This window comes from Alligator mississippiensis, chromosome 11 (genome assembly GCF_030867095.1).
Source record: "Alligator mississippiensis isolate rAllMis1 chromosome 11, rAllMis1, whole genome shotgun sequence".
NCBI lineage: Eukaryota > Metazoa > Chordata > Crocodylia > Alligatoridae > Alligator > Alligator mississippiensis.
Window position 1 is genome coordinate 17,646,894 of NC_081834.1, and position 19,595 is coordinate 17,666,488.

Here is a 19,595-nt window from a genome sequence, read left to right on the forward strand (position 1 = left end):
CCATCCATGCAAATTACTGTCTTTCTGCATTACAGTCTCCATTCTTGAATTATTTGAATCACATACACAGCTTCTTCTGTGGGTTCTTCTCCAGTTAAGCAGAGCCCCAGGGGGCAAAAAAAGTCACATGACCAAAAGATTCAGTATGTCACTTTCACAGCATCTGTAATACCTACAAGGCTTGAGAACAAGAGCTCTCAAACAAACAGACATGCGAACAAAACAGCGCGAAGACAGTAAGTGATCTATTACATTTTAAGAACAAGAAACCAAAATGTCCAATTCACATATTTGTGCTGATACTATTAGATGACAAAAATGTGAATACGTCATAAATTTATACTTTTGTGAGTCTCTAATTCATCCCATTTTTAATATATTGGCTCTCTGGCCAAAACCGTTGCTAGTATTTTTAACTAGAGGCAATAATAAAAATTCAAGTGTTCTTATTAGTGTTCCTGATTATTTCTTAAGTCCGTAGAACATGATCAAGCGTGCACATAGCACATTTTGTTTGAAATTTCATCTCTACATTGGTTCCAATCTGTAACCCTATTATTCCTGCAAAAATATACAGAGCTCATGGGTTGTGTTGCTCCATCTCATTCATAGCTAGGAAAATAAACAAGCCTTAAGAGAATAACAGTGTCCTCAACAACATGTTTCTCAGCCTGGAAATCAAAGTCAGCCCTTAAGTGATAGGTCCCCTGTGCCCATCTAGTGGTTTTTGTTTCAGCACAGCCATCTTATGCAATATTACCAAAATTAACTTAAGTCGTCATAAAATCCAAACAATTTTGGGACTCGTCCATGCATCTGCCATGGCCAAATTAGCCCACAGTGTTTATTGAATAATATCTTTCCACTACTACACCCCAAAGAATTGTATCATAATAAATGTGTACAAGCTGGCCCAATTAAAACTGCACAGATTGCCTTAACCTTGGCGCTTCCTAATTTGAAGTGTTGGATGTGCAAACTTAATAATGTTTTTTTAATGTAGCATGTGCAACATTTCCAAGGTTGGAAGAGAGTTGGCTCTAGGAGGCACAGTTCCTTCTGGTAGAAACCTGATCCCTTCTACCCATTGCTTCCAACCCAATCTAGTATCATCTCTACCTGTCTCCTTGTCAACCCAGTCTCAATCCACTCTTCAAAGTTCTCATTTTAGTCTATTTGTCTAGACGGTTGAAGTCTCCCTCTTCAGGCTCCTAGAGCCCATCTTCCTTGGCTTTACAGTCGCTTCCTCTTTTCCACAACTAGTTTGAGTTGGTGCTGAGCTGTGTTTAGGTTGACTAGTCTGAGTTAGTCAACCTAAATTAAGGCATTTCCTAACCTCTGAGTACTTGTTCAGCCAATTCTTGTGTCTGTGGCTAGCAATTCCCAGTTCCTTCCTCTGGACTCCTCATCCGAGGTCTTTCTCCTCCATATGCTGGCTTCCAGTCACAGTTTCTTTCTTCAAGCTCCTCATCCAGTCTCTATCCACCCTCTGCATCCAAGAGGTCCCAAATCTCCCCTCTATTTCAGCTTCTTGTCAGATCTGTTCTCTCTCTCCCATCACCCTGTTCCTTCTACATCCGTTCTTGAACTAGGTGCCCTTAACCAGCCAGTTTCAGTCCCCTTTAAATAAGCAGCTCTCTGTCCCATGTTTCCTTCTCTAGCTTCCTCCCTGTTATCTAAGTGTAACTACCAGCTCTCCTACCCAAACAATTCCAACATGCCCTTCCCTTGGCTCCCCTGTCTAGCCAGTCTTTTTCCCCTCCCACCCAGTTCATAGTTGTAGGAAACAGACAGGCATTTGTTCATGTGCTAAAAACTCTTGGCACAGGCAAGATCTTCCTTGTTCAATGGGAGAATGGTAATTCTCCCAGTAGAAAGTGAACCCCTGTATGTGCCCTTAGTGCTCCTGTGTGCTCCCAGTCTTCCCATTCCAAACTTCCAGCCACAGTTTCTGCCCCTCCCCAGTCACAGTCCAGAGTTGTTCCAATATATTCCTTCATTTCCCCATGATCCAACATTTGTTTCTTCTGCATTCCAATAAGACTGCTTCCTCCTTCCTACTGTCTGGGTACAAATGTGGGGGACAGTAAGGGATGGTACTTTTAGCACAAGACAAACAGGCTTTCTGCATTTAATTCTGGTGGCTGGCTCCTCCCTGTCCTGGAGCAGCCAGGAGCAGCAATTGTAGGAAAATGAGTTCCGAGGCCCAGACTTCCAAGCTAGAATATTCTCTGTGGAATATCCTCTGTGGACAGCACATGTCCAGTCAGGTCAACAATCTACTGATAAATTAGAACATGCTCAATGAATATGGACTCTTTAGAGATTGCAGCCCTAGTGAATATACGTGAACTGAGATTTTTCCAAAGACTTACAACTTGGCCAGTTTCAGGTGGCTTGCCATGGGGATGGCCACAAAAGGCAATCTACCACATAAAGGACATCGCTCTCATCATCAACTTCCAACTCCCTGTGTCAAAGCTTGGGGATACTAGCACAGTTCAAAAATAAAAGTTATAATATTGTTTTTCGATAAACAACATTTTTTCCTGCTCTTATTCTTGAGGACAGCTGTACCCATTTTGGTTGGCATTTAAATAAACAAATTAATCAGCCTGAGGCAGGTGCCCCACCATGAAAAATATCAGCTGAAATAATTGAAGTCCAACAAAACTATAAACAGTTTAAACAAATGCTTACAAGTGGTCAGTAACCTTACTAGCAGGCAGTGACATCAGCCCTCCCTATAAGACAGCAAAATAAATGCTTGAAAGTATCACATGATATTTATTCCACCTCTTGACATACGATCATTGGACTTCTATTTTGTCGCCTTGCAACTAATAATTGTCAACCACAACACACATCTAAGTAGTATTATTCTCCATGCAAGGAATACAGAGATATTCACAAGAGAGTTACTCAAACTTACCAAATGTAGAATCATCTCCAAGTTCTCTGCCAAACCGCAGCATACAGTCCCCTAGTAGCCCTTCTGTTTGGGGATATCCTGTGGTTTTAACTTGGCCTCTGATTTTTGACACGGTGTTCAGCATTCCCAGCTTAGCTCTGTATGCTTAAAGGCAAATGAATGAAAAAAGTCACTTAACAAGATTATCTTTAAATAATACATTATTTGAAAGTTTCAGACAAAAATAATTTCAGCAAATAATTGTGTTTCAGAGCAGTGTGTTTTGATCACTTCACTGAAAGTTTAAAAAAAAAAAATCAAGATGTGAAAGATGTTTTCATTGGATACATGGATCACCCGACTGTGTCAGTTCTATAATTGGGTGAACAATAACATGACTTTTACATGCAGGTCTCTATTTTGAAAAGTTGTCTTCTTTTCTTGATGATCCTATTTCACCTCTATGATGCTTAAGTGGATTCAGGTGTCCAAAAATCCAAGTCAAGCCATGAATATAGTGTCTTTTGTAACACTCTGAAGGCACTTAATACCTTATGACCAAAGTACCTTAAACTGGAAGGAAGAGGAGGACCCAACCACCTTTTGCATCAATGGTTTCTTGGAGATTTGAGCAGGGAGTTCAGGACTGTCCAATCCACTTAGACACCTTGTACACAGAACAGGATCTGATCCCAAATGTATATGAAAGCAGCCACAGTCATTTCATGTTTTCATTTAAGTGAAAGGTTGCAGAACTCTTCCCCCTCCTCTCCCTTCAAATGCTTGGCTCCACTGCCCAAAACACTGGGAACTAATTCCCTAGAATGGCTTGACCTTCATACATGCATAGATTCTAGGGTCAGAAGGGACCTCAGTGGGCCATCTAGTCCAACCCCCTGCCCCTGGCAGGCAAGAAAAGGGTCACCAAACCTGGGGTCATGTGAACTCAGCCATGTGCCTGTCCAGTCTCCTCTTGAAGACCCCGGAGGATGGGACGAGTACCACCTCCCTTGGAAGCCTGTTCCAGATCCTGGTAACCCTGACCATGAAGAACTTTTTTCTAATGTCTAGTCTAAACCTTCCCTCCAGTAGCTTATGGCCATTGTTCCTTGTTGTTCCAGGGGGTGCCTTGGTAAACAGATCATTGCCTACCTCATGTTGCTTTCCCCTTATGAATTTGTACGCCACCACAAGGTCCCCTTGGAGAGATTGAAAAGGTCCTTGAGCCCTTCCTTGTAGGGCCTTCCCTGCAGGCCTCTAATCAGACAAGCAGCTCGTCTTTACTCTCCAAGTTGTCTGCATCCCGCTTGAACTGGGGCGTCCAGAACCAGATGCAGTACTCCAGCTGCCGCCTGACCAGTGCCGCATAGAGAGGGAGAATCACCTCCCTGGACATGTTTGTGAAGCACCTACAGAGGCACAACAAGGTGCGACTGGCTCTGCCGACTACTTCCTCACACTGATGACTCATGTTCATCCTGAAGTCAACAGTAACTCCAAGATCTCTTTCTGCTTCAGTGGTGCTGAGAAGGTCACCCCCCAGCCTATAGGTATGATAGCAGTTCTTTCTCCCCATTTTCAGCACCTTGCACTTGTCCTTATTTGCACATTTCCTTGTACCTTATTGCACATGTCCAGGAGTCGAGTCCACCAGGAGTTGAGGTAACCTCAACTCCTGGTGGACTCGACTCCTGGACATGTACTAGAGGCAGATTTGGGGGGGGGGGGGGGGGGGGTGATAACTTTTACTGGACTAACTGCATAGATAGGAGAGATTTTTAGACAAGCTACGCTGGCGTGTAAGATGGGGGGGAGGGGGGAGGCACTTACTTGTCCCCTCCTTCGGTACCCCCTACCCCCCCTCCCCCCCGAGAGAGGCACGGCACCAGTGGGCCCTTCTGCACATGCATGCAGTTTAAAAAGGGCCTGGCAATGACAGAAGCTGCATTTGGGTCCCAGCTCTGGCGCTAGACACATGGGTACAAGCCCATTGCACCCCCATGAGCCCAGAGACCCCGCAAGAGAGCCCAGAGACACCCAACGAGCCCCAGCCTGGCCCCTTGTAAGCAGGGGCCTGTGGTGGGAGGGATGTAGCCCAGCTGCAGTGAGGCAGCTGAGTGGAGCCGAGGAGGGTCATGCCCACGCCCCCCCCCCAGCTCCTACTTAGCCCAGCCCCACAGGGAGCCACATGACCGGGCCGCCAGCGCGCGAGACAGGGCGGGGGGGAGGGGGGCGGAATTACCTGTCCCCTCCTTCGGTGGGGGAGGGAGGGACCCCCCAACCCCCTGAGAGCATCATGGCACCGGCCTGCCCTTCTGCGTATGCGCACAGTTTAAAAAGGGCCTGGCAATGGCAGAAGCCACACTCGGGTCCCGGCTCCAGCATGAGACACACAAGTGCAAGCCCGTTGCACCCCCATGAGGCCAGGGACCCCCCCCAAGAGACCCCAGGACCTCCGAGCCCTGGCCTGCCCACAGGTAAGCAGGGGCCCGTGGTGGGAGGGACGTAGCCCAGCTGCAGGGAGGCAGCTGAGTGGAACCGAGGAGGATCATGCACCCCCTGCCTGGGCTCCTACTTCACCCAGCCCCCCAGGGAGCCGCGTGACCAGAGCATCATGAACAGGACATGCACACCGGGCCCAGAAGCGCGCCTGTTTGCAAGTTTAGTGCAGGAGTTTGCACAGGAGGGTGAGCAGGAGGGCCCAAGGCCCTGCCAGTGAGCCCCCAGGGAAGTCAGTCCCATCAATAGCTGTCAGTAGCCAGATTCCCAGTGGCACAATGCGGATGGGCACACACTGCACCCCAAGGGTCCCCTCGGAGTCTGCAGCCTCCCCCTCTAGCTCCTCAGAGGCCTCCACCAGACACAGCCCATGGTTCCAGGCTCCACGCAGATGGAGCCCCTGGCTCTAGGCTGCGGGGGCTGCCTGGCATGTTTCCAGGATCATGGGACCGGAAGCATGGCCACCTCCCCTTGCAAGGTTTGCTCCACTTTGGAGTCTCTGAGGCACCAGCTAGAGGAGCTCCAGGCCGCAGTCCAGAGACAGCGTGCCATCAGGGATGGCAAGCAGGAGATAGACTCCTACTGCCAGGCCCTTCACTCCCAAAATGCAGAGGGTAGACCAAGGTCACCTTCCAGGACAAGGGAGGACTCAGGGATCCCCCATACTGTCCAGCCAGGGAGCTGGACCAAGGTGGTCAAGGGTTCCAAGGCTCACCGCACCAAGGTCCCCTCCCCTCTGGGGCTTTGCAGCAGGTATGAACCTCTTGCAGCCCCAAGCGAGCCTGCAGAGATGCCAGCTCCTGCAGGCAAGGGTGGATCACCCACCCCTACTCTCCCTAAGACAAAACGCAGAGTGGTCATCATGGGAGACTTCCTCCTGAGGGGGACTGAGGAGGCAATCTGCCACCCCAACCCCCTATCCCGGGAGGTCTGCTACTTTTCCCAGGGGCCCGCATCCAGGACACAGTGGAGAGGAGTCCAAAGATTATCCGGCCCTCCAACCACTACCCTATGCTCCTTATCCATGTGGGCACGAATAACATGGCTTGGAGCAATCCCAGCCATGTCATGAGAGACTATAGGGCTCTGGGAGTGGGGCTTAGGGGGCTGGGGATGCAGGTGGTCTTTTCCTTGCTCCTCCCGGTCATGGGTCATGGGCTGAGGAAGGAGAGCCAGGTCGAGGTAGTCAATCAAAGACTGCGGCGTTGGTGTCTTCATGAAGGCTTCGGCTTCCACAATCACAGTCCGCTCTTTGGCGAGAGGCAGTGGGCTGCTGGGAAGAGACAGCCTCCACCTTAGTCTGCTGGGGAAGAGGCTCTTCTCAGCCAGACTTGCTAATCTGTTCAACCGGGCTTTAAACTGAGCCTGCCAGGGGATGGGGAGGACTACCGCCACTGCAAGCCCACTGGGCAGCTTTTGTAAACCCTGCAGGCTAAGGCACTCAAAGGAACCCACCCCTACCCCAGCCCCAGAGTGATCCATAGGGAAGACAAGGCCAGGATTTTGGGGAACAAACCGTAGGAACTGGTCCTCCTGCTAAAAAGAAGGATTACAATCTCATAGGGATAACGGAGACCTGGTGGGACTCCACCTATGACTGGGCGACAGGTATAGATGGCTATACCTTGTACAGGAGAGATCATGTGGAAAAAAGGGGTGGGGTGGGGTAACTCTCTATGTCAAGGAAACCTACGTGTCCCTGCAAGCTGACATTGGCACCCAGAGGGGACGATTGGAGACCCTCTGGGTTAAAATCTATGGCAAACAAGGCACAGGAGACACAATTATAGGAGTCTACTACAGACCTCCTAGCCAGGATCAAGAGTTTGACCAGGAATTTGCCAGGGAACTGGCTGAGGCTGCACGCTCCTGGTGTATGGTTGTCATGGGATATTTCAACTACCCTGACATCTTGTGGGAAGAGCACTTGGCCACATCCAAATGGTCGCAAAGCTTCCTCATGTGTGTGGATGAGCTCTGTCCGACTCAAGAAGTCTATGGATCAATGAGAGGCAAAGCGCTGCTCGACCTGGTACTGGCAATGGGGGACTTAATAATCAGTGACCTAACGATCGAAGGGAAGCTGGGAGACAGCAACCATGAGCTGATCACCTTTACCATCCGTCGTAAAGCTGGCAAGTCAGTCAGCAAAGCAGAAGTCCTCAACTTCAGGAGAGCTGACTTTGACAAGCTAAGGAGTCTTATTGCTGAGGCCCTAAGGGACCTCAATCCAAAGGGCAGGGGAGTTCAGGAAGAGTGCTTGCTCCTCAAGAGAGCTATCCTGAAAGCTCAAGCAATGTCTATCCCATCTCGGAGAAAAGGCAGCACAGGTTAGTTGCAGGTAGGTCTTGCCTGACCAATCTCATCTCATTCTATGACTAGATGACATACCACCTGGACAAGGGAGAAGAGATTGACATCATATATCTTGATTTTTAAAAAGCTTTTGATCTGGTATCCCACGATCATCTCATAGAAAAACTGGCCAACTGCGGCCTCGGCTACATCACAGTCCTTTGGCTGGGGAATTGGCTCCCAGGTCGGACCCAGAGAGTGCTAGTTGTCAATCGCTGTGGTACGCTGTGACCAGTGGGGATCCTCAAGGCTCCATCCTTGGGCCTATTCTTTTCAACGTCTTCATTAATGATGCGGACATTGTTGTCAGAAGCAGACTGGCCAAGTTCACTGACAACACCAAACTTTGGGGTAAATCATCCACACCCGAGGACAGGATGGTGATCTAGGCTGACCTTGACAGGCTCAGAAAATGGGCAGATGAAAACCTGATGGCCTTTAACTCTGAAAAATGCAAGGTTCTCCACCTTGGGAAGAAAAACCCACAGCATGCTTATAGGGTCAGCAGTGCTACGCTTGCTAGTACCATAGCCAAAAGGGACTTGGAAGTCATGACTGACCACAAGATGAATATGAGCCACCAATGTGATGTTGCAGCTGGCAAAGCAAGCAAAACTCTGGCTTGCATCCATAGATGTTTCTCTGGCAAATCCCAGGATGTCATCCTCCCACTGTACTCAGCCTTGGTGAGGCTGTAGCTGGAGTACTGCATCCAATTCTGGGCTCCACAATTTAAAAAGGATGTGGAGAAGCTTGAGAGAGTCCAGAGGAGAGCCACACGCATGATCAGAAGGCAGGAAAACAGGCCTTATGAAGAAAGGATGAGAGCAATGGGACTCTTCAGCCTGGAAAAGCGCAGGCTCAGGGGGGCCCTGGTGGCAGCCTATAGATATATACGGGGTGTACATCAGGATCTGGGGGAACACCAGAGCGCCCCATGGGATGACAAGATCAAACAGTCACAAACTCCCCTAAGACCATTTCACAGTGGACATAAGGAAGAACTTCTTTACTGTCTGAGCCCCCAAGGTCTGGAACAGACTGCCGCCAGAGGTGGTGCAAGCACCTGGTCTGGACTTTAAGAGTCAATTGGATATTTATCTTGCTGGGATCCTGTGATCCCAATTGACATCCTGCCCCTGGGGCAGGGGGCCAGACTCGATGATCTTCCAAGGTCTGCCAGCCCTAATGTCTGTGGAATATATGAAATCTATGAAGCTTTTAGGCACAAGGTAATCTTAGCAATTTCACTGTATCCCACACAGTAGAGAGTCAAAAACGGATCATTATTTTTAAAGTGTTTCCTCCAATCCATCCCTCATTTGAATCATAAAATAGCCTCCTAATACAATAATTACCTTGCATTGAGCCTTCCGGGATTAAAGGCACTGGCCTCAGTAGCTGTATCTTAAGCTTACCAGCTGCTCATTAAGCCTTAATGCTACATTAATCCTACACTTCCCTAGTCAGGCAAAACACACTGATATTTCCTTCCAACCACATATCTCACAGTGTTCATGAGGTAGGTACAGCTGTCTCCAACATGAATGAGAATCTTGCATAAGGAAAGACTACAAGATCAAATTCTGTTCCATTAAAGACAAGTGAAGTATTTCTGTTGGAGTAAACTTTGGATCAGGCATATAATGCCCCATATCTTGACCCAAACAGATCAAACCAGTGACCAATACAGGTGTCTTTCCTTTCCCTATTTTAGAAACTGATTTTAGAAATTCACCGTAAATTCACTACCTAATATTTGTTATAGCACCTGAAAGTGGAGATGAAGTTGCTCAAAAAGAAAGAGGGCAGGACAGAGAGAGATCTCTTTGCCTTTTGTTAATATGTTGTGTGTTACATATTCCCTAACAATATTAACAACCCAGAGGGGCTAATATATACCCTTGGAAGAGGCAATGCAGCAGAAGTTCAACTTGTAGTCTTAGTGTATCACTGTTAGAGGAATTTTCAGTTTGCCTTACCAGGATTTGGTTGAAGGTACTCTGTGGATTTGGACAGAAGCTCTGCTACTGCTTTATTGGTGATATCAATTTTCTGGAAGAGAAACATAACAAGACATAACTAAACTATACCACTTTACTAAAGAATGTATCTGCTGATTAGGTACAATGTATTGTTCTTGTAAACTAAAAGGTTTTATATAAAAATGAATGCAAAATAGGATCATTTTCAAATCTTTGTATATTGAATCAGATCTCCCATTACTGATGCTGAAAAAAACTGAATTGGCACATCAGGTTGAGAAAGATCAAAAACCCAAAGAATGTAAATGAATAACTAAACCTGCAGGACCTACCTCTAATCACAATTTACATATACTACTTCCACATTTTGGAATCACAATTGCTACTGTATCAGCCACTCTGATCTCACAGGTCCGAAACGTACTAGCCCACATTGCCCACATTAGGTGCATCTAAAATATACTCATATTTGAATTCAGTTACTTGCCATTTCCATTCTGACTCGCACAGCAATTTCCTCTTATAATATAGATAAAAGGAATTCTTGTTTTAGGGCCAAGGAAAAATGAATCTAAAGTCAATCTAGATTATAGATTCAAAATTAATGTATGGAAGAGAAAAAAAAATGAAGACATTTCTCAACCTGCCAACTTATATCTATAAAACAAGTAAAAAAATACATATGCTAGAGACCCAAACAAAGGATCCAACTCTAAAGAGCAGGAAGAGAGAGCGGAGAGAGAGAGAGTGAGCACAAGAGCGCGTGAGAGAACAAGCATTGAAACAGGCCAACACCACATTCTTCATTGGCTGGCGCTTCCAAAAAGAATTTGGCTTATTCAGATTTCAGATGAGGACAGGATTAGAATTTCAAACATACAGATTTTTGCACTTATTTGTACATACTTACACATATGCATCACATATGTTGTTTACAATGTCAATCTATCATAAAGAAAAATATGAGATTTTCTTCTTGCAGTAGTATAATCTTGGCTTCCTTACCCTTTCCATTTCTTGAAACTCTTCATCTAGTTTTGTTCCTTCTGCCCCACTGATTTTTTCACTGAACAACTGTAAACAAAAAGAAAACTATATAATTACTTTCTGAAAAAATAAATACACCTCAAAGTCACAGGAAGTTATCAGAGACTCACAAACATTAGTCAAATATCTGTAAAAAAAGTACATGAGGCAAAAGGAACACTCCTTTCTTTCCAAAGGAAAAATAATCTTTAGGGAGGAAGGAAATGGCCAGCTTGGATTTAAAGGAAATTTAACAAAGGGATACAGAAGAATAAGAAATAATTTCTCATGCTTGAACTGCATATGTACACTGTAGAGTTCAGGCACAGAGGCCAGATTCTGATTGTAGATAAGCTGGTGCACATCCAGAGCAATACTTTCAAGTCAGTGTTACTTAGGTCTTCACATTAACATAAAATCAGATTCCCAGGATCTCTCTGCAGGGTGAACACTCTTCATAAAACTCCCATTAATTCTGTGAGGAATTGTGTGTGCACGCTCTGGAATAAAGATGCATTGCATCATTGCTGTGCAATCCAGTAACTTCCAGGCTATTTAAGACAAGAAAGGCGCACTGCCTTCAAACTATGATCTTAATAGCAACAACTTTAAAAGCAGGATTCCAGCTAGGCAATTCAAACCTTTGAGATATCTGAAATCTTGCCTAATCTTTTCTAAACCTCCAGACTTCTGGCATTATTTCTGGTCTTGACACAATAATTCAGTGTCAATAAAAATTGTATCCAAGTCACTTTGGTGCTGTAGAAAATCTCATCTATATCACTCAAGCCATTATTTCTTATAGTTTAAATTACCAGCATCATGCTATTAATAGAAAAGAAAAATACTAAAAGCTGGATCCTTTGCCAGTATACATCACCATGCATTTGGGGGTGGGGGGGGGTCACTCTACTTTGGGGGCAGTATTTTAAACATTTAAAAAACAAAACCAAACCCAAGTGCTTATTTCCATGTGAAATTATTTCTTAAAGGTGCTTTCCATTATAAAGCAAGCTTTGCGTTACCATTTAATACCTCCAGAAACATGATGATCAAACACAGAACAGCAAGAAGGGGAGCAGCTGTTGCTTCACTGATAACAGGTGCAGACAATACCCAAAATGAATGATTTTGTTCTCCCTGTTCTGAACAACTTGCACAACAAGTCTGGCAGCCTGAGAGATAGGGAGTCTGAAGGTGAGCTGCAGCCATTAGTAATGGAGCTGTCCCCTCTTCCTGATCGATCCTGCATGGGGTGGGCATACAGTAGGCTGCTTATGAGTAAAAATTTAAGAGGACAGGTTGCTCAGAAGAACTTGGTTAATGTTGCTGCTGTTGTACAGCCACAAGAGGACTCCTGTCTAGGGGAATAAATAAGGCCAAACAGGGGATCAGGTTGTTAATGACTGTTTATTTATTGGTACTATGGTAACACTTAAAGGCCCCTGTGCCACTGTAATACTCATTGTATAAACATGTGTATTACAAAGTAATGGCTCCTGTAAACCAACAGGTAAAGCCAAAGTTTAGAAACAGCATGTGGATAAAAGGTAATGGGGAGATATTACTGGTTAGGATGATGAGGGCAGTGACAGCCCATCAGCTGCCTATCTACCGGCATGGCATCAAAGCAGAGAAGGACTATAAGCATGGACTGGAAGGCAGAACAGTGGCATGTTTTGGTGTTTATGGGAAGCTCCTGCAATGGATAAAAGGGTAACACAGGAAGAGAAAACGTGGAAGTGCTGCTTGTAAAATTTAACAAGTGAGCGGTCAAGATTGGTGCCACCAGTAGATGGGGCAGGGGTTTCTCAGTACAGTAGAAAAGCTGGTAGAGGGAGGAGAGTCTTCTCCCAACTCTGCATGGGCAGCAGAAGAGTCTTCCTATGTGAACTTCTCTCTACATGCAGATTTACCTCTTCTGAGAATGCCGAGTGCTGGATGAATCTTCTCTCTTGGTGCCTGTATACTTCCCCTTATGTAAACAGGACACCAACAAAAAGATTTGCCCAGAAGGACAAACAAAACCAGGCAGAAGACAATAGCATCTTTAGAGAACAGAGAGCTTTCTTTGAATAGAGAGAGCACAGCAACAGGCATCCTGCAGTAGATTCACTTAAACCCATACACACCTGGGAAATCATTCAAAACAAACTCACACTGCAATGCTGAATCACAATACAGACATATTAGAAAAGAATAATACACTTTTATTTTAGATGTCTTTTTCCTTCTTTTTCCACAGGCAATTATTTTAGCTAAAGCACTTCTCTAGTTTTGAGAGTTTCCATTTACCTTCCATGCACAGTATTTTAATTTCTCAAGTGAGCAGTACAATCATTCATTTCTTGTAACTGCACATTCATTTCATTATGGTCCTCTTCCAATTACCCTTTTCAGATGGCAAGGTTTGGATGTCCATTTCTTCACATGCTGATAACTGCTGTATATAGTAGCATTATATTTGTGTCACATTACAAATAATCCATTTGCATGTAGCCACGGGATAAAAAAAAAAAAAAAAAACCACCAGCACAGATACGTTGTGTCGATAAATGCATCAATGGGGAAATCTTTTCTTCATCTCCAGATATCCCCGATTCCTCTCACTCTATGATGGCTGTATGCACTTTCACCTCTCCTGGATTAACAGGCACAAATTGAGGCTTATAAGCATTGTTGCTGTGCTTGCCAGTATTATAGCTGTTGATCCCCTTTCTGATAAAGTGATAACAGTTTTCACAAGCTCTGTGAAGTTTCTATCCTCAGTAGCTCCAAACACACACATCATAGCTTTGAGTTACCCTTTCTACTCTTATCTCTTACATTCTTCTACTTGCATACAGTCTTTCAGATTCATTCAGCTTTTATTTCTGAAATGTAACAAAAAGAAAAAGGAAAAAAGGAAAGAGCCCCCTTCAATATACACATTTTTACTTGAGCTGTAGTCAGCTGCTATTTGATACCAATTGTACAAGAGTGGACTAGCTGCAGTGATAGTGAGTCACCACCCGAGAGAACATCAGTGTCTGCTGCACTGCCAAACACTGAAGTAAGAGATTGAAGGCAAGGACACTGAAGAAAAACAAAGTGATTTATTTGCACTAGTCTCCCAAGAGGACATTGGTGAGGAACTTATTCAATATCATATTCACAGTTATTTGTGGACACAATTTCTAGAATTCAGACATCAAACTGCTAGATTTGTAGTCACAGTTAATACAGGTGGACATCTGAATGACCTAGGCCCCGATAGACATTCTAGGGGTGCATCAATAGAGATTCTTTGGGCCGATATCAATGGTCAACTGGCCATATCGGCCAATACCAATCCAATTGCCAATATGCAGCTGAGCAGCTTGGAGAGCAGCATCCAGCAGGAAAGTCTGCTGCGGGGAAAGGGTCGGGGAGGTGGGGCGGGGGAAGAGGGATGGGGGGACAGATTAAGGCTCCCGAGGTGAGGGAGGGAGTGGGGCTGGGGCAGGCACTGCCCAGCTGGGGTGGAGAGTGAGACGGAGCTGCAAGTGGCTCATCCGGGGGGCATGGATGGTTCCTGCCACTGTGCGCACCCCCATGGGAGGCATGAAGTGTGTGTGCCCCCAGATCTGCACACAGTGCAAGAGTGGACTGCTGTTGGCTGGGGCTGGGGCAGTGATAGGATCTTCCCAGCAGGGGCTGGGCTGGGCTGTGCTAAGGGCAACCAGCAGCAGTGCTGGGAGAGGACTATAGGAGGGGCTGCAACCACCCCAAAATTTGCCATAGCCCCCCCAACCTCCACTTCCAGTGTTGCTGCCATTCACCCTGAGCACAGCCCAGCCCAACCTCCCTGCTGGGAGGAGCCTGCCCTCACCCTGTGAGCGGATCTGGGAGCATGCCCTCCCTGGGGATACACATAGCAGCAGGAGCCACCACCCCCTCCCCGCACATTGCCCAATCAGGGCAGGGTGGGGAGTGGGATAGAGCCGTGCCTGTCTCTGCCCTAGCCCCACTCCCTCCCTCACTGCAGGGGCATTGGTCTGTCCCCTCTCCCCCACCCCTTCCCTCACGACAGACTTACCAGTGAGACCCAGCTGCTCTCCACACTGCTGGGCTGTGCTCCTAGCCACCAGCATGCTGCACTGCGGCTGCATGCATGCACGTGGCATTTATTGGCCACGTCGGCCAGAAAAAGCCAAGTGCGACACAGTCAATTTTTCTTATATCAGTGCTGATCTGATACAGGACCGATGTATCAGTGCACCTCTAATACATTCACTTTAAGACATGATGGGATCTAATCCCTGATCCCAACAATCGCATCTCCTGCCATGCCACACTACAGTTACCATACATCCAGGTTTTTCTGGACATGTCCTTTTTGTGTCCTCCCATCTCCATCCAGGTGGTTTTTTAAAATATCAACAATGTTCAGAATTTTTCTCTGCCTTTGCTCAGCATCAAAGTTTTTCCCAGCACACTTCCTGGCTTGCTCTAGCTAGGAGCTACTTGGCACTGGAACAGGGTGGGGGGGGGGGTGGGCAACTGGAGCCAGGGCACACATGGCATTGGGGCTGCAGCAGAGCAAGGGAGACACCTGCCCCTCCGGTGGGGTAAGGGGCAGGGTAGCCCTTCAGGGACAGCAGGGCACTGCATGGCCAGGCCAGTGGCACCAGTGCCAGTGCCTCTGTTCACAGGGGCCAGGCAACTGGGAGACACTGCAAGGCTGGTGGGGAGCAGGGGTCTGTATGTCAGGATTGAGGGGCACTGGCAAGGCTGGAGGGGCAGGGGGCTGTGGGTTGGAAGTGAGGGGCACCAGGGGGGCCGGGGACTGTGGGTTGGGAGCACACAGCACAGGCAGTGCCAGGGGGTTGCATGTCATGAGTGAGGGGTATCAAGAGGGATGGGAGGAGCTGCGGGTTGGGAGTAAGGGGCACCAGCATAATCTTTAGGGCAGAGTACTGTGGGTCAATAGTGAGGGGCAGCAGCAGGGCTGGGGTGGCTGTGGCTTGGTATTGACAGGTAGGGGCAGAGCAGGGCACAGGCATATCACTGCTCCCCCCCATCATAATTACCCCCACCCTTCCCTGACAGGTGTCCTCTTTTTTGAAACTGGAAATATGGTAACCCTATGCCACATGTGCATGGCAGGATGTGCAATTTTGGGATCAGGGATTAGATCCCAATTACACCTTACTTGCTGGTCCAGGGTGAGCCCTGCATCATGAACCCAGGCTCCCCCTGCCCCAGCAAGATGAAACTGGGGTGTTATAATCAGCTGATGGTCAACTGGGGCTAGGAACCGAAGTGATCCCTGTCCCAGCTGACAATCAACCGATTGTCAAAACCACAGATGGGAGGCACAGGGACCCTAGGATCAGACTGCAGCAGCCCAAGATACCCATATGCCAGGGATGAGTAAGTATCCACGTACCGCTTATCTGGGCAGCATGTGGGATTTTGACAGGTCTTGGCATGCAGGTGGCCATATATTTAATTTAAGGCTTCCTATAAATGACCCACAAAGTCTTTACATATTATATGTGGAATAACTTTGAGGCTTATTTACTGAATTATCATGCCTTAAATTGCCTTTCACGCACAACTGGATTACTATTTAAGGCCAAATTTACATTTAAGATTCATTTAACAGGTTGTGTGTGTCAGGGGCCTTAACGTATGTTCCCAACTAATTCTGGCCAACGGCTTCCAAGTGCAGGCTTCCCCCACACCCTGCCTCCAGCCGGGTGGGCAGCACCTGTGTGGCTGAGCGGGATGGTGCCTGGCAGCACTCCAACAGTGCCTGCCCGTGCGTACCCCCTAGGGCCTTCTCAAGTACCCCCGGGGGTACGCATACCCCGGTTGACAACCCCTGATCTAAGGGTTTGCTCCTTACTGCCTATGCATGGCTTTGAACTCTTCAGGTAGAAGGTGTTATACATGTTTTTTATTAGGAAAAAAACTCTCTCAGTAGTGGTACGGACAGTATTATATTTTATCATTGTAGTTAACTACACAGTGGCAAAATAAGAATCCATTTTACTATTCTCACATTAAGAAACACAGCTGCTTGTGCTCAGATCACACAGAGCTTAGCAACTGTAAAACCCAGAACTGCCTACCTGACAATTAAAAGTCACCAGATACCCAATGAATTATTGAAAATGGATGCACAAAGGAGAGGACTGCTGAGTTGTAGTTGTATGACTATCTGGTGAGCATCATTTAGATGTTAGCAGATTATTTTATCAAGCTATAAAATACCTTGGACTTAAATAGGAATGTGTTTGACTGTGGAGCTGTGCTATTACATTGATTTCAATTATCCATCCGCTCTTGATAGGTCAGCACATCAAATGCAGATCCTACCACTAAAACTTAAATGACCTTGTACACCAGAGGAGGTCAGAATCATTTGTGTGAGGCAAATCCTAACTGCCCAAGCCAAGCAAGGGCCCAGCTGTAGTAGAATCAATGCAGTGCACAAGTGGGAGTGCAAGGGGGAAAGCCACTGTATCCAAAGGAGCTTAACTCCTCTGGGACTCCTTATCCTTGCTCAGTAGGTGGGCTTTGAGCTGAAAGCAGGGATTCACTGACCATTGTCTTTTTTAGAGCTAATATAACCGCAGGCTTAAATAGAGCTTTATCTGGGCAACATTTAGGGCCCAAAAGCAGCTTCAGTTTTGAAAGAATTCCTCTCAGGCCTCTGTGGAACACCCTGCACCACATCTGGTTACTAAGGCCAGGGACAGAAGTTACACATAAACTAGTTTAAATGGATCAGAAACTGGTTTAAACCTTTAATATAACCATGAACGCCGCGTGCCCCCAGAGGCTGGGGGGGCGCAGCGAGCTCCCACAGGTGGCGGCAACGCTGTAGGCAGCAGGAACATGGTGGCGGCGAGCACCCACAGGCAGCCACAACACTTGTCAACAGCAGGGGGAGGTGGGTTGTCACCAAACACCCACAGATGCTGCCGGCAGTGGCAGCAGCCAGCGGCAATCAGGGACCACCTGCAGATGCTGCTGGCGGTGTCAGCGGGGGGGAGGCAGGGGGTGGGGAACGGGCCATGAGCAGCCAGCAGCATTGGCAGTACTTTTTGCAGGGGGTGCACCGCCAATCTCAGGGGTGCATGCACAATGAGTAGAACAGACATTCAGTGCACATAAACCGCTTTCAAAATGGCTGAAACTGGTTTAAGATAAACCTGGTTGAACGTAGCATCAGACTTAACTGATTTAGGTCAAACCAGTTTATGGAACTTCTGTCCTAGACTGCTTCCTGGTTTCATTTAGCTCACAGTCCCCCAGCATCCCAGGATGCTTTGCAGCCCTGGGCTGGGCCACGGGAGCAGAGTTAGGCCCAAACCACCCCTCTCCTCCCTAGCCAGAGCACTATCACTGCTCTGGCTGGCAGAGAAGGGGGTGGGAGCAGTGATGGAGGGGGGTGTGACCATATGCCAGCCCTGGGCCTGAGGCAAAGGCAGGAGGGAGGGGCCCAGCAGGTGTTGTTGTGGGCAGAAGCAGAGGGTGGACAGGGGGAGAGATACCCAGAAGGGATCCTGGCACTGCCCCCCCTCAGCTCAGCTTCCCTCCTGCCTTCCAGCCATTGCAGAAGGGAAGGAAGAGCTTGCTCTAGCCACGCCCTCTCCCTCTCCCTCCCACCTTGCTTCTGGCCTGAGCCACTGCAGGCATGTGGCTTCATTTCTGTAATCAAAAGTGAATGTCTATTCACTTGTTTCTTGATCAATCTACTCAGGTTAGACTAACCTGCAACAATTAAATCAATTTAGGCTCAAGCTTTTTGAATGTCTGTACTTAGCCTAAGGGACAAGGATCTGAGCAAATTAGACCCCTTCTGTATTTTCCACAATGCTTCTCTTGTCCTACAGGAAGAAAACAGTATTCACTGTTTAGGGATTTTTATTTTATTTTGTCTACCAGGCTGAAAAGAATGAGTGAAACTGTAACACAGTATTGCAGAAATTCCACAAGATCATGAGAGTCCTCTCAAACACGGAGCAGGAGAAACTTCTTACACCAGAGGCCTAACTAACAAAGGGGGGCCCAGTTATACTATTGCAACCAATCCTTTTAATGCCTATGGCATCATTCTGATCATCTGTGCAGTTATAGCCTGTTGCAAATGACCACATCACAATACAGTATTCTGCGAGCAAGCATATGGGGAAATAGTTTCTGCATGAAAAAAATTCTGTACTTCAATATGCATAAATGCTTCTTGGTTACAAGCTGTTCCCTGACCTTGATGTTCTTTTTTGTATCAAAACACTGAATATGATGTTGCATAGACATAAGTCTTCATCGGCTCACTCTGGAATTTGCTTGGAAGGCAGATTTGGAAAAAAAACCTAAATGCATTATCCAATCAGTGGTGAAAATGTTAATATCTCCGTTATACAGCTTCCTGTGGCCCCGTGAGCACTGATCTTCTAAAGAATCAACACTTCCAACAATCCTTTGGCTTTTGCTGCGTGGAAAAATATTCTTCCCTAAATATGAAAATACACATATTCTGATCTTATTCCAGTTTTCCATTTTTCCAACTTAAATTACATCAATGAAGTTGCTCTGGATTTGTCCTGGTGTAAGTGAAATCAGAGTCAGGCCCAGAGTATATAAATCTAGAGTTTTAACTAAAATCTATAGCTAGCCAGAGACTTGAAACAAATGGGAGCCAAGCCTCCATCCAATTTTTTAAAAACACTTTTTTCCCTTTTTTCCCCCCCCTCAATTTTATTAGAGGCATCTAAAGATTTATAATCTGTCACGCTGGCAGCTATGGTACATGTTTCTTCTCTTAAGTACATTATAAAATAAAC

General features: G+C 46.7%; 1 protein-coding gene across 5 annotated transcripts in view; it reads right to left on the reverse strand.

Annotated features, from left to right (window-relative positions):
• SH3GL3 (SH3 domain containing GRB2 like 3, endophilin A3) overlaps nucleotides 1-19,595 on the reverse strand; it is a 99,122-nt gene that overhangs the window by 19,105 nt on the left and 60,422 nt on the right. For all 5 annotated transcript variants that reach the window (XR_002087036.2, XM_059714632.1, XM_019477528.2 and 2 more), the window contains exons 2-4: nucleotides 10,756-10,824; nucleotides 9,748-9,820; nucleotides 2,933-3,076 (exon numbers count right to left, since the gene is read on the reverse strand). Coding sequence is in view for 4 of the 5 variants with exons in the window: in XM_019477528.2 (XP_019333073.1) it covers nucleotides 2,933-3,076; nucleotides 9,748-9,820; nucleotides 10,756-10,824 (286 nt within the window). In the remaining variant the exon portion in view is untranslated. The remainder of the gene's footprint in view (nucleotides 1-2,932; nucleotides 3,077-9,747; nucleotides 9,821-10,755; nucleotides 10,825-19,595) is intronic.